We start from the raw sequence: 16,058 nt of genomic DNA, 5'->3' as shown, positions 1-16,058 counted from the left end.
TTTCCCAATACATATATCATCCATCCTGTTCCAATTTTATCTTGTGCATGACAGTCAGAGACCCCAGGCTAAATTCACGCTAATTGCTTTCCAAGATGACTATCAGAGTTGAAAAGAACATTAAAGGATTGGTCTTTCAGAGTCCTAACACTCTTAAAGAATAGAAAGCTGAAAACTACAGGCGTCTGCCTGATTGTTGTTTATTTCAGTTAACAGTTCTCTGTGAATCCACCATGTCGATCAATCAATTCAAAGCACATATATTCTGTGTTTTTAAAAATGTTGTTTAATAATATTTATCTATCAATATTGCTGCAATCCACAAGGTTGCAGAGAGTCAGATAGGACTTAGCGACTAAACAACAACAATTAACATTGCAAAACTGCATTTCAGATTTTAATTTCAAGTTGTGAATTTAAGATGTATTAAATTATAATTTTGTAACTCTTTCAGCTTATATGGAAACATAGTACCTTGCCCAATGACCAGTTACTGTCTTCATCTTATGACATCAGATGCCTTATAATATGTACACTCTCTATTGCCTTCCAATCATCTTTGCTACATTTTTTTCTCCATGTTACTTCCTATTTATTTTTCCCAGTAGTCTAAAATCTTTTTTAAAGCAAAGGAGGCATAAACTCTAAATTACTTCAACTTTATAAAATGAAAACTGCTTTAGATGAGCCCCTAGTGTTTTTTTTTGTTTTGTTAAGAAATTTAGTACAGATGGTTAGAATTGTCAGGGTTGCTGCATTGTACAGCTCTGAAAAGCACCATTCACTTCTCCATCATCCATGTGAAGAATGTTCCCTGGAGTGTACCACATACTGTTCCCTCCTTTTGTGCGAAGGGCTACTTACACTGTCTCTATGAGTAGAGACAGAGATACCTGCGGTTATGATTTTCTAAGGGATAATTGCATAAAAACAGTTTCTAGAGCCATGAGGACTTACCATTTGGGGGATTACTCTCTTTCTTACCTGAGCTGTGGTTTCCTGCTAGTAATGTGGGGCTCACGGAGCATCTTCCCAGTCTGCTGGTGACCACAGGTGGCCCAGGGGTCCCATCCCATTCCTGAGCTTTGATAGGCTCTCTGGAGGACGATGCCCCATGATGGCCTCTCTCTTTGCTGTCCAACTTTGGTATTGGCTCCGTGCTGTGGCTCCGAACCTTCAGCTCCTCTGTGGATTCTGTGTATTAACCAGAATTATATTCTCTTAAACAAAAGTCACATCCTCCCCAGATTCCTTTAAAAATTAAAGAATATTTAATGTTTTTCTAATTTCTAGCAAATATTTAATATTTTATAAAATATTTTAATGTATTTTTGGAAACTTAGGTGTGTTGGAGATGATAACATTTAAATAAATCCGGGACACATCACACAGGCCCGTTTTTCCGAGCTTTGCAGGTTATCATCAGTGAGAAACAGTTATACCTTTGGAATGGAGAACCTCAATGAACCTTGAGTATTCTTCAGTAACTCTTCCCGGGTGCAAATCTTCAAGGAAATTTCATAAAAAGCACTTTTATAGTCCTTCTCTTTACATTCTCATTGTGCTACCCACCTGTGACATAGATTTAGCCCAGCCACTCTACTACAAAGTGCTTTTGCTAAAATCACCTAGTGCCTTTTAGTTGGCAAATTTAGAAGACACTTTAAGCCACTCTCTTTACATCATTACCATAAGAGAGTAACCAGATTAATCTGCATATTACTCTCTTATTGATATTTTCAATTCTCTTGGCGTCACTGATGGCCATTTCTCTGTGGTGTGTTGTCTAACACCTTTTCTGTGTCATTCACACCTTCTCTTCTTCCAAGTGTCCCTTCCATTTGGGTTGTGTTGACTAAAAAATACAGTCACAACTTGAAAGAATATATTCTTTCTATGCTTTCATCCTCCAGGATTCTACTAGCAATTGTTGGAGGCTGGTGGTTTCTGAATAGTTTATGGGAAGGCTGGACCATTCTCCTGAGCTGTGGACTTTTTCATCCAACTGCCTACTGGATGCTCCATCTGGATGTCCCTTAGATAAAACAAATTTAACATTTCACACACTGTGCTGACACCATTTCTAACTAAACTAATGATTCCTTCTGTTCTGCCAACCATCCAAGTTAGAAACTTATCTATCTCTTTTTTAACTGCTACTCTCCAATCCATCAGTCTGCAAATTCTACAGATTTTATCTGTGAATATCTTGTTTTACCTTCTGTTGCTCTTTCTATCATGTCTATCTCAGCAGTTCTGGTTCAAGCTCTAATCATCACCAAACTTACCTCCTTGACTCTGTCTTTGACTTCCCAAAAAATAAGCTCCATATACTGCCAAAGTGATGGTGTAAAATGCAAATTTGATCAAGTGTTTTTTCAGGGACTAGATGTGATAGCCATTCTGTAAGTCATGTACATTAGTATTTAAAAGCACATATAGTTTGGAATTAACAGATAGATACTATATAGTACTATAATATTATACATATTATATCTGTGATATATAAAATAGATACCGACAAGGACGTACCAGATAGCACAGGGGATTATATCAATATTTTGTAAAAATCTATAAAGGAAGAGAATCTGAAAAGAATATATATGTGAATAGATAGATAGATATTACATATGTATGGCTTCCCTGATGCTCCACTGGTAAAAAAACCTGCCAATACAGGAGATGTGGGTTTGATCCCTGGGTTGGGAAGATTCCCATGGAGAAGGACATGAAAACCCACTGCAGTATTCTTGCCTGGGAAACCCCATGGGCAGAGGAGCTTGGTGAGCTACAGTCCACCATGGGGTCGCAAAAGAGTCAGACATGACTTAACGACTAAACAACAAATATAAAAATGCATCTATATATAATATATATACATTTCTATACATAGAAATGTATATAAACATTTTTATACATATATATTTCTATACGTGTATATATACATTTCTATACATATGTATTTCTATATATAGAAATGTATATACATATATAAATGTATATATGGATGTAAATTATATATACATATATAAATTTCTATGTATAGAATGTATATACATATATAAAACTGAATGACTTTGCTGTACATCTAAAACTAACACAACATTGTAAATAAACTACTCTTCAATTTTTTAAAAAATAGCTTATGGGAAATTCTTTTAAAAATATAATCACTTCCTAATTTTTAAAAGAGCATATGTAGTAAATAAATATGGTTTAGGAGTGATACCAGCTTGCTACATTCAGAATAATGTTATTTCAGGGAACTGATGTGATAGTCATTCTGTAGTGCATATAGATAAGTATTTAAAGACAAAAAACAAAAACAAAAAATGCAAATCTATTCATAATGTATCCCTGGCTAAAATCCTTCCAGAAGCTTCCTGTTACAGAAGTATGTCTAAGGTCCCTATGACCCGCATGATTCTCCATCTCACTCTTTGCCTCTTTAACTTTTTCACTTCTTACTTGAACACTGTATTCAAGTAACATCAATAAATTAGCTGTAGCTTCTTCCTCTCTACTCCCTCTCCAACAAAAACAATGCTGGTTTTGCATAGCTACTATCTCCTACCTCACCTGCACTGAAAAACCCTTATATCCTTTCCTTTCATCAGAGAACTCTTTCCTCAGTCATCTTTACTCAGTTTAAGTATCCTTTGAAGCCACCCTACCTCATATATAGCCCATGGTGGGATAACATCTCTGTACTGACATTGTCTTGTATCATTTTTTTCTGTGTACTTGTTCTTCTTAAAAGGCCCCGAGTTCTTTAAAGGCAGGATCTGAGTGTTGATTTTTGCTTTTTTTTTCCATTGGTGCCTCTAGCTCTTAGCATATTGCTCAGTGGGTATGTAACTAACTCATTTATGGAATAGTTTTCCTAAATCCTCCGGCATCTTTCCAATGTGTGTAGGAAATACAACATTCCTAATGGAAGATGGGGATCTGGTGAGTGATACAAATGTATTCAAGTGGCACAGAGCTAACGGTATTTGCAAAAGTCTAATTACCTGACAATCACAAGCTGTAAAGTTTGCCAGGTTGAAAGTTTAATTCAAAGAAAGAATCTTTGAGAAAGAGTATAATGAACAGTGACAGAAGAGGTTCAGAGAATCTGTATTTTGTTGTCTCTGCATGGAAGTTCAAACGCTCATCATCTTCCAGCAGTGTGATAAGACAAATGTCATACTTCGGTTCCCTGTGATTTGAATCTGTGGGGCAGAGATAGAATAGTTTGTAATACAGTAAGCAGCTGGGAGAGGGATCTGAGAGGCCTAGCTGGAATCCTTAGCCACTGTGGCCACATGGCTGGTGACCCATGACACTGAGCCCTTGGCTTTTCCTTTTGGATCTCTGCTTTGCTTAACTACAAAACGGACGTAAGACCAGCCCTGCCTAATTTTCCCAATTTAATTTGAAGGATCTAATCATATCCTACATTTTTAACATTTTAAAAATGAAACAGGGCCACACATATTAAACAGAGTATTCATTAAAAAAAAAAAAACTACGGCAATTTGTCCTTCATGAATTTATTTATTCTTTCTATGTTTGTTTTGGATAATCACTGAGAGACTGAAGATACAGATGTAAACTTGCCAGACCACATATAAAAATAGAATTCTAGCTGATCATCTACAGTGATCAGTCTAGAAAGCTAACCTGCAATGCATAAGTCAGACTTGTAGAGACTTTGGACTGCTATCTCTAGCAAACTGCAACCTGTGTAAGAATTGGCCCAAAACAGACAGGATTTGATTAAAAACTGTCAGCGTCTGCAGTTTTTATCCCCGCTTTTAACATAGGACCAAACAGAGAAAGTCAAATATGTTCCCCTAACAATAACATAAGATACCCTGCTTCTGGGCTTCCCAGAGATGGCTCAGAGGTAGATATCCACCTGCTAATGCAGAAGACATGGGTTTGATCCCTGGGTCGGGAAGATCCCCTACAGAAGGAAATGGCAACCCATTCCAGTATTCTTCCCTGGGAAATCCCATGGAGAGAGGAGCCTGGTGGGCTACAGTCCATGGGGTCACAAAAAGTAGGACAGGACTTGGCAACGAAACAACCCTGTTTCTAGTTTAGGTTGCCTGCAACTCGCCTATGCCAACTGCCTCCACTGGGGGCATACCCGAAGCAGTCCGTTTTCCCACTATAAAGCTTTGCACTTTCTCCCTGCCTTGAGTCTCTGCCCATCCTGGTGGCTGACTGCCTTGCTACAGCAAAGTCTGAATAAATAGCCCCGTGTGTTCTCATTTGTTTGGTCTTCACTAATTTCCACATTACTGAGGTCCCTTCCAGAGTCAAGATGCTATGAAGTTGTATAAACACTTGTCAAAAATATAATTCTATGAGACAGAACATAAACCAGGAGGGCAGTTCCATAAAACAACCTCAGAAAGATCCCTGGACCCATTTATAAGCTTAAGTCCCAGTTATACTGAAATCAAATATAAGAAAAAAATATTTTCAAACTAATACATCCCAGCAATTAATTACAGCAAGACAATTTAACTAACAATTGCTTTTCTGTGCCCTGAGTCAAATGGAATAAAATGAGTATAAGAAAAGAACATCCTAGACTATTTCCAAGCTGTTTATTCACAGTTTCAAAGAAAATGTGACTGGCTTCCAAATGTCACAGCCTCAGAACCTAATGACCCATCTGTTTCACCTCGCTTTCTCTTCCAGATTTCAAACTTAACGTTGGGATGTTTGCCTTATTATCACTTTCTAGGTTTTATTCCCCTGCCATCATTAAGCAGTTAAAATTTTTTCTTCTCTCTCTCTCTCTCTCGTGCGCATGCGGGCGCGCACGCGCACACACACACACACACACACACACACACACACACACAGTCTTCTACCACTGGAATTGAAACTAACCAACTTAAAAAAAAATGCTCTAATTTATCACTGGGTTCAGTACTGTTCCTACAGGTTCGGATACTATTTTAAATATGAAAGGCTGAGGATGTATGTCAAGCTTCTCCCTCTATACCAGTCTCAGTTTCTTTGTTCTCATTCAAATTACTCACTTACAGGCACCAGGGAAGTGTCACTTTGGTCTCAAACCTCAACTAAATAAAAGCCCAGTACAGCTTTGGGAACAAAAAGGGTTCTTTTTTTTCCTTTTCTCCTTTCTTTGTTTTCAAGTCCCAGAAGTTAGACTTTAGTGAACTTTGGCAGGTATATTTAGGGAAACCTGAACAAAAAACTTGCAGAAATCATACTACTCAGCCTTGTGCCCCTGTACCTTCATATATAAGTAGAAGGCATATCTGAAAAATCAGTAGGAAAATCATAAATGTACTATTGATCATTTTACTGGAGAGTAAACCAGGTGGTGATTGCAGCCATAAAATTAAAAGACGCTTACTCCTTCGAAGGAAAGTTATGACCAACCTAGATAACATATTAAAAAGCAGAGACATTACTTTGCCAACAAAGGTCTGTCTAGTCAAGGCTATGGTTTTTCCAGTGGTCTTGTATGGATGTGAGAGTTGGACTGTGAAGAAAGCTGAGCGCCAAAGAGTTGATGCTTTTGAACTGTGGTGTTGGAGAAGACTCTTGAGAGTCCCTTGGACTGCAAGGAGATCCAACCAGTCCATTCTGAAGGAGATCAGCCCTGGGATTTCTTTGGAAGGAATGATGCTAAAGCTGAAACTCCAGTACTTTGGCCACCTCATGCAAAGAGTTGACTCATTGGAAAAGACCCTGATGCTGGGAGGGATTGGGGGCAGGAGGAGAAGGGGACGACAAAGGATGAGATGGCTGGATGACATCACTGACTCGATGGACATGAGTTTGAGTGAACTCCAGGAGTTGGTGATGGAGAGGGAGGCCTGGCATGCTACGATTCATGGGGTCACAAAGAGTCGGACACGACTGGGCAACTGAACTGAACTGAAACCAGGTTTGCCATAGATGTTCAAGAGCAGCTTCCTACAAAATGCATTTCCTAAATAAAATAAAAACAATCTTTAAAATAGCTGTTGACCAGAGACAAATGGAAAGCAGACAATTAGACTAAGAAATACTGAAACCCAAAGAAATCTATTCAGAGGAATAAGGATGTTTTATCCATATCCATATCTCTCAGTGTTTTCTTAACACCTATTGAAAACAAAATTGATTTTAGTAACAAACTTTCCTAAACAAAATGAATCTTAAGTACCAAGGTACATTTTTATGTGAAAACTAAGTTCTTTCAGTTTAGCTGAAAGAACAGTTAAGCTCCAGCATGTAGCAAGAAGTCAACCACAGAGAAATTGCTCATCCTCTATCATGGGGTGTTGACTATTGATCTAAACATCTGATTCTCACACTGAAATCTCATCTTGCTATATAAAAGCACATATTAATGCATTGCATTGATCTTTCAGACTGCGTGTTTTACATATTATTGTCTTAAACGTTTTACAGTGTTTTGAAGACTGATAAATAAGGTTAAAAGATCAGGAGTCATCATTTCATGACCAACATATTCTCTATAGGATGTCAGTCCATCACTCTTCATGCTGCTAACTCTGAAGTCCTTTTTCAAAGTTTTTCCATTTCTCTGCTGCTTACGTTGTCTAATGGCAACCCACTCCAGTACTTTTGACTGGAAAATTCCATGGATGGAGGAGCCTGATAGGCTACAGTTCATAGGGTCACAAAGAGTTGGACATGACTGAGTGACTTCACTTTCACTTTTACTTTATGTTGTCTCTGAGCATATCTTTGTCTCTCCAGCTTCTAATTCATTTCTCTCTCTTTTCTGCCCTGGGCCACTTGCAGCCACATGGCTCCCTGGATGGGTGTCAAGGCCTTCCCCCAGATCTGCTGCTCACCGGACACTGAGTTTTCCCTGAATCCTTGTTCACTCTTTCTCATCAACATTCAATCTCTCAACAGTGACATAGCACTAAAGATTCTTACAGATTTCCACCACCTAAAAACCCCTTTCAAGCTCTAGAGACAAAGAAAACAATTTGTTCTGATGGACCGTTACCTATAGCTGTCTGGGGAACCACAATGGTTTAAAATGGACAGTTTTGTCATCTCTCCAAAGTTGTTTTTTTAGGTTGGAAAGGTCATGTAATTACTAATTTACACATATGATTTTCCCACCAGACCATAAATTTCTTAAGACTAAAGACTACATCTTGCATGTTGGTACTTAATATCGAATAGACATCAATGAAAATCAAGGGGATGAATGAATGCATCCCTGTTTCTTCACTCAGGACAGTGAGCTTATTAGAGTGTAAGTCCCAGATGTAACCCTATCTTAGACCATGACTCAGCCTCTCCACCAACCTTTCCAAACTCAGCCAGCACACGGACCATGGCAGGAACCAATAACCCTCACTGACAAACAAAAGTTAATTCCTATAGCCAAAATTATTGTTTTTTGTTAATGCATACATGTTTTTTTATTGACTTGCTAATGGTAGACCAGAAAATAAGTAATCTGTCTGAGTAAATAAATATTTATTTGTAAATATGACCAGTAAACACTGTTTTCTTGGGGAGACATAAGATTATTTTGATTTTTTGCAATATTTAAAAAGATTAATTTACCTTATCACTTAACTGCTTCCATGAAACATCTACATGATTCAGATGACTTAGACAAGAGACTTTTAAATTTGCGGTTTGTGACTGTTATTGTATTCAAAATTTCACACTTTCACACAGAGATCTCTCAGATTCAAAATACCCTGGAAATATAGAGACCAAAGCTCATGTTTCTGATGAGAATTCAAGTTTGCTATGGGCATAAAGGACGCTTTAGAATTATCCCCTTATATTAGTATAATCCTCAAAATTGAAGTCTTTCCATTCTATTCCCACTGCTGAACCATGGAAAGGTTGATAAAGGCAACTTAATTAGGCAGAAAAGACAACACATTTGGACCCTAAAGGAAGCACTACACTCAAATGCATTATCAGATGTGTGTTAGATTCAGGCATCAAATTGGAGAGCTGAAAGAGATCTCAGAAATCCTAAACACAACAACTCATAAAAAGGAGGGTGTAGTGTATGGAATTGCTCATGGCCATCTTACCTAGTGGGGAGGTATCCCAGGATGGTAGTGTTCCCATCTCATGGGAAAGCTTGACTCAACAGAAAACATAGTTAAGTACTAGAAAGCTCCTGTACGGAGCTCAGGTCGGTCTCTCTCCAAGCACCATCATTGGTTGGTTGTTGGTCATCCTGTTTCTGCAACAACTCAGAGAGCTAGTCTAGTTCTGTTCTTAAGTAAACATCCTTTAGCATCTAGAGCAGGGCGTCTGTCTCCCCTTAGTCACATCATACTCAGAATGCAAATTCAGAACTCTCGCTCTCCCATTCTCTCTGTCCTGGACAGTAATTGCATGTCATTGCGTCTTTTAAAACTGTGGTGTCTGGAACTGATCAGAGCCAGACAGCTTAACATGGTTTACCTAAGAGTCCAGGTGGTCTCTGGGATTCTTCCCTTGCCTTTCTATGATTCTACCTCCCAAGTCTCCAAGGAAAACAGGGCAAAGCCTCCTCTGTCTGCACAATGAAAGGGCACTGAGGAGCAGAGGTGAGTTTTAAATTTTTTATGATTGCTTCTCTCTCGTGTGAACTCTGTCATTTGGGGTCAGTTATGTCAATTCTAACATTTAAGGGATGCCTTCTCTTCAAATATATATAGAGAGAAAGAATGATAATAGCTCAAGCAGCTAGAGATTCCATGGTTTTAAATAAAATCAGAAACAAAACTTACATTTGTGTTAAGAAGAGTGGTAAAGTAAAAGCTTAGTTTTAATAAAATAGATGAGGCAGGTAGGCTTCCCAGGTGGCGCCAGTAGTAAACAATCTGCCTGCCAACGCAGGAGTGCAAGAGACAAGGGTTTAATCCTTGGTTGGGAAGATCCCCTGGAGGAGGAAATGGCAACTCACTCTAGGGTTCTTGCCTAGGAGATTCCATGGACAGAGGAGCCTGGCAGGCTACAGTCCCTGGAGTCACAGAGTCAGGCAGGACTGAGCACATACACACACACACACCATTTAGTAAAGTAATAAAACAGATGACACGTACTGAACTAAGAGAGACTATGCAAAGAATCCTAATTATTTTACACATTTAAAGACAGCTCAGAGCTTTTACATAGCTTACTCAAGGTCACACAAATGCCAATTAGTAAAGACCTGATAAAGCGACAGGTTTCCTGACCACCGCCCAGCAGGTAACTATCACCCTAAGACACAGAAACTCACATACTGACTTATATTCAAAAGTTATTTTTTTATGGTTGCAAAGAATGATACTTATTCATAAATAAATAGAATTTTAAAGGCTGTGTTTGGTCTTAAAAAACTTTCAAATAAATGGCCACATGATTTAATTACTCTCTTTTCATCAAGAGATTTTCTCTACCTAAAAAACCTTCACTAAAGTTATCAGGCATAATGCAAATGTTGACAGATTTTCGTAACGCTTTCTTTAAAAAATTCTAGCATTGCAGGCCAATGAGAGACAATTTTCTCAAGGTATGTAACCTAAGATTTGCTTATTTATTTATGGCTCTGCTGGGTCTTCAAGGCTGCTCAGGCTTTTCTCTAGTTGTGATAAGTGGGGGGTACTCTTTAGGAGTGGTGCATGGACTTCTCATTGTGGTGGCTTCTCTTGTTGCAGCTCCTGGGCTCTAGGACACAGACTCAGTAGTTGTGGAACAGGGTTTGGTTGCTCCGTGGCATGTGGGATCTTCTCAGACCAGGGACTGAACCCGTGACTCCTGCATTGGCAGGCAGAGTCCTTACTACTGAGCCACCAGAGAAGCCCCTCAAATAAGGTAATCTATGTTTAGGGCTTCCCTGGTGGCTCAGAGGGTAAAGTGTCTGCCTACAATGTGGGAGACCCGGGTTCGATCCCTGGGCCGGGAAGATCCCCTGGAGAAGGCAATGGCAACCCACTCCAGTACTCTTGCCTGGAAAATCCTATGGACTGAGAAGCCTGGTAGGCTACAGTCCAAGGGGTCGCAAAGAGTTGGACACGACTGAGCGACTTCACTTCCACTTTCATGCTTTTGTCTATTCTTGTAGTGCAAAAGCCAAATGGACCTGTGGGCACAGACTAGCTAGATGCTGACCAAACTGTTCTTTCTGAGCACCTAGAAAAATCACACTTCCCAGAATTCCTTGCAGTCAAGGAGAGCCATACAACTGAGATTTGGTCACTAGAATGTGGGTGGAAGTGACGTATGCCAGCTCCAGGGCTAGTCCTAAAACTCCCCACAGAATCCGCATTCTCTTGTATCCCTCTCCTGCTGATTAGGATTTTTTTTTTTTTTTTTTTGAGGTCCTGAGCTCTGGAAGAACCACCAGAAGGAAAATTCCCAATAACTAGGGGGAAAATAGCCCATTTCCCATTGAACCCATTAATTCATTATCATGTGTCTGTGACATATGTTGTGGTCCGTGCTGTGAAAAAGATATAAGTCCTACTCTACTAAGCCACTGAGGTTGTGGAGTTGCTTGCTATAGCAGGTGGATTACTCTAATACAGATTTCAATGGACTATTTCTCATTTTGTCTCCTGTAAACTATATTCTAAGTATAAAGTTCTTGGGGATTCCTCCAGGGCACAGTAGTTAGGACTCAGTGCTTTCAATGCTGAGGCCCCAGATGAGTCTCTGGTTGTGGAAATAAGATCACCCCACAAGCCACATGATGTGGTCAAAAATAAATAAACAAAAGGTCTTTGAATTTCTAATGAGGGCAATATTTTTATTGGCATACTGATAGAAAAAAGGACAAAATGGTGAGTAAAATTGCCAAATGTGGTATAGGAATTCAGCAAGCAATGCTTCTTTCTGAGCTCTAGTTATAATAAAACCACTTTAGAAAACTGATAATTACATCTTTACTGAGTACACAGTAAATGTTTTAAATACTATGGATTTGAACTCAGGTTTCTCTGAACAAACAGCCCACCAGTGTAGCTTTGTTTAGTTTTCTTTTGCTTGGATTCCTATAAGGAGGATTATTTACCTTATTTAAAAAGAATCAATAATTTTATTTTCAGAAATTTGGAGATTGTATAAGTAGAAAATCCACTGAAGATATTTGGGAGAAATCAGTTGTCAATCTAAATAGTATAGATTACAAACAACTCGGGGCTTCCCAGGTGGCACCAGTAGTAAAGAATCCACCTGCGTAGGAGACACAAGAGATTTAGATTCGATCCCTGGGTTGGAAAGATCCCCTGGAGGAGAGCATGGCAACCCATCCCAGTATTCTTGCCTGGAAAATATCATGAACAGAGGAATCTGGCAGGCTACAGTCCATATAGGGCGGCAAGGAGTCAGACAGGAAGCATGCACAAACAACTCAGCTTCTGATATCAACATTCAAGTAATAAAGAAATTAACAGTAGTTTTCAGATGGAACGTAGATTGTATTAGTAAACCATAGCTATTAAGAGATATTTATCAGTTACACTGAAACAAGTCAGAATGTCTAATTAAGTGCGATTTTCTAAGACTGGTCTGACCATTTCACTCTGAAATATTTTTTGGATTGCTTTGAAAAAAGTGGCAAGTAAAGTACATATTTTTCCTTATTTTGTTCAATCAGTGATTAAATGTACATGTCTTGCTTGGTCTGTATGGACATTTTCATGCCAGGCACTGTGACAGCGAGAGAAAAGGACAGCAAACTACAACACCACGACTTCTACCCATATGGGGCTCCTACTCTAAGAGAGAGAGAGAGAGAGAAAGAAATTACATGAACTAATACAGGTGGTATTTGAGGTATGGTATGGACAAAGAGAGATGGTGGGGTCTAACGAAAGGGCCTGACACTACATTTTATTAGTAAAGTGATCAAGAAATCTTGATTCAATAGTGATTCAACAAGTGGTAAAGGACGGATGAGGATGGGCTAGATGAATTTTGTAGCCCAGGGTAAACTTACTGTCCAGTATGCATGCAAGTTGAAAGAGGGAAGGAAGGTCTGCATAGCTAGAGCAGAGAGGAGAAGATGTGAGAGCTATTGGGTTGGCCAAAAGGTTTGCTTAGGTTTTTCCATAGATAGTATGGGAAACTTGAACAAAGTCTTTGACCAACCCAATACTAAGTGAGGTGGAGAGAGAAACTTGGTTCAGATATGTAAGATCTCCTGGGGGAAAGAGCTTCATTGCAAATTCTGAGAGCAAAGGAAAACAATTGAACATTTTTTTTAATAGGGATAGACTGTATATATATATATATATATATATATATATATATATATATATACACACACATAAATATTATGCTAGTTGCAGCTTAGAAGAGGGACTGATGCCTAGTCTTCTAATTAATTCTTTGTCCTTGATTTAAAAAAATCTGAAGAGGGGAATTTCATGGAAATTAGGGTTTTGAGTGGCTCTTGCCAGATTTTTCCTACTGGAGTGATATAATGTTACCCCAGCCTAGATTTCATTTCTGTCTACAACATATTCTAAAAATTTGCTTCTAGCTCAGCTCCTCCTCTCTCTGCATCCCAACACCAACCAAGTTGCTGAAATCTCAAACTCTGAGAAAAAATGTGTTCACACAGGTGAAACACAAATTCTGCATGCCATAAACACCTACAACTCTTAATAGACTATAGGTATTAATAACAAAATGTTTCAACAGTTAGATAAGTTGGGAAAATGCTGGGTTAAACAATGTTAAATAGCTTTGCTCTCTTAAGATTTCTTCAAGTCTTTTAACAAAATTTTGTACACTGTCCCTGTCTAGGAGGCTGGTATAATCTGCAGAGTTTCTTGAATTTATTTTTTAGAGCATTTGTTTGCTTGCTTGCTTGTTTTCTCCTATTCCAGAAAAAAATCTCATGGCTTCTTTAGCCTCACAGAAGGCACTCTAGAAAATTCATGGGTGGTCCCCAGACAGTCTGCTGTTGGTAAAGATGAAGCAGAAATTCAGATTCAATCTCATCCTATAACACATTTTTAGAGAAAAACTTAAACTCTGGTATGTAATTGAAATTTCCAGTTATTTACTTTTTTCCATCTCTTTTCTACTCCCACACGTATGAACCCGGACTGTGCCCTCCCCTGCTGTTGTTTTTCAGTTGCTAAGTCTTGTCTGACTCTTTGCAACCCCATGGACTGTAGCATGCCAGCCCTCCCTGTCCCTCATCAACTCCTAGAGTTTGTTCAGACCATGTCCATTGAGTTGGTGATGCCATCCAACCATCTCATCCTCTGTCATCCCCTTTTCCTCCTACCTTCAATCTTTCCCAGCATCAGGGTCTTCTCCAATGCCCTCTCCTGACCTCAATTCATTTGTTGAAGCTTAACACTGAATGTGACTATCTTTGGAGATTCGGTCTTTAAATAGGTAATTAAGGTAATGAGGTCATAAGGGTGAGATCCCAATCCAATATGACTGGGATCTTCTTCGTAAGAAGAGGAAGAGATACCAAGGATGCATGCTGCTGCTGCTAAGTTGCTTCAGTCGTGTCCGACTCTGTGTGACCCCATAGAAGGCAGCCCACCAGGCTCCCCCATCCCTGGGATTCTTCAGGCAAGAACACTGGAGTGGGTTTCCATTTCCTTCTCCAATGCATGAAAGTGAAAAGTGAAAGGGAAGTCGCTCAGTCGTGTCTGACTCTTAGCATACCTATAGGGAAAAAGCCACGAGAGGACACAGTCAGAAGGCGGCCATCTGCAAGCCTAGGAGAGAGGCTTCAGGAGAAACCAAACCTCTTGATACTTTGAGCTTGGACTTCTAGCCTCTAGAACTCTGAGAAATAAGCTTCTGAAGACTAACATATAGACTATACATGAAATCTTGATCTAGTTCCATCACTCTCTGGATTTTTCTTAGGATAGGGAGAGATTTGAAAAAATGAGTGGAAGAAAACAGATGTTTGTTGAGTAACTGCTCTGTGATTACATAATTCTCATTTTACTGATGAAGAAACCAGTACACACTGGTAAATAATAAAGCTGAGATGTGATTCCCAATCTGTCTGACTCTGAATAGTGTCTTGACTCCCAGTGTGGCACATTCTCTTTCTGAAATCTTTATTTTTAACATGTGAGTATCATGCTGTTCACTTACTCTGGGCCAGAGAAGAGAAATGATGTGCATAGGCCAGCCCTCAGAAATGACTGTTTTAGGCTTTTCTCTTCAGCCAATGCTGTGGCCTGCTTTGTTCAATGAGAATTATTCATGAAGGCAATCAGTGTCTTTCTTATCTGCCACAGAGGAAGTGTGGGCTGTGAATATGATCAGTAGAAGCCCATATTTATCACTCAACCATAAAGCCCTGGTCAGTATAATAATAGGCTTCCCAGGGAGCTCAGTGGTTAAAAAAAAAAAAAAAAAAATCTGTCTGCCAATGCAGAAGACGTGAGTTTGATCCCAAGGTTGGAAAGATCCCTTGGAGGAGGAAATGGCAACCCACTCCAGTATTCTTGCTTGGAATATCCCATGGACAGAAGAGCCTGGTGGACGATACTACATAGGGTTGCAAAGAGTTGTACATGACTGAGCAACTGAGCATGCATGCATTATGCAATATAAATTCACTTTTAAGGACATTTCTAAATGTCAAATACCATCACGTTATTAACATTTTAATATCATTGCGTTCTATGTCTTTTATTTGGAGCAGATTTAAGTAAAGACAATGTCACCCTTAGCCCTGGGCAACCAGGGCCCCTGTCCTGGGCACTACTCCTTGGAGGATCTCATTCTGATTCTCCTCCTGTTGCACTCTCACCACAGGGCAAGGAGTCCAGGAGGCCAAAAGCCTGTGTCCATCCAGAACCTCCATTTTCTCCTGCTAGAACTTTCCTCAAACACCTTGAACCCCTGAACTTTTTGTGTTAATAGCCCCAAGCTGGCTTCCAGGCTTTTACCTTGGGGCTATCCTCCCCAAAACTGATCCTGTCTAACAACAAACTTTCAGTCTGACAAAATAGCACAAGCAAATACTTTCAACAAAGGGTAGACAGGAACAACGTTTTGGGTTCTACAATAAGTTTAATCTGTCTAGAGAGGCCTTATATTAGGAAAGAATGGGGCCTGAA

The 16,058-nt window shown here is 39.3% G+C and overlaps 1 protein-coding gene across 2 annotated transcripts in view; it reads right to left on the bottom strand.

The window, feature by feature from the left end:
• The window catches only part of NYAP2 (neuronal tyrosine-phosphorylated phosphoinositide-3-kinase adaptor 2), a 321,871-nt gene that overhangs the window by 82,432 nt on the left and 223,381 nt on the right, over positions 1-16,058 (bottom strand). For both annotated transcript variants that reach the window (XM_059879087.1, XM_024981706.2), the window contains one exon: positions 985-1,194. In XM_059879087.1, the coding sequence (XP_059735070.1) occupies positions 985-1,194 (210 nt within the window). The remainder of the gene's footprint in view (positions 1-984; positions 1,195-16,058) is intronic.

This window comes from Bos taurus, chromosome 2 (assembly GCF_002263795.3).
Source record: "Bos taurus isolate L1 Dominette 01449 registration number 42190680 breed Hereford chromosome 2, ARS-UCD2.0, whole genome shotgun sequence".
Taxonomy (NCBI): domain Eukaryota; kingdom Metazoa; phylum Chordata; class Mammalia; order Artiodactyla; family Bovidae; genus Bos; species Bos taurus.
This window is presented reverse-complemented; position numbering and strand designations above follow the sequence as displayed.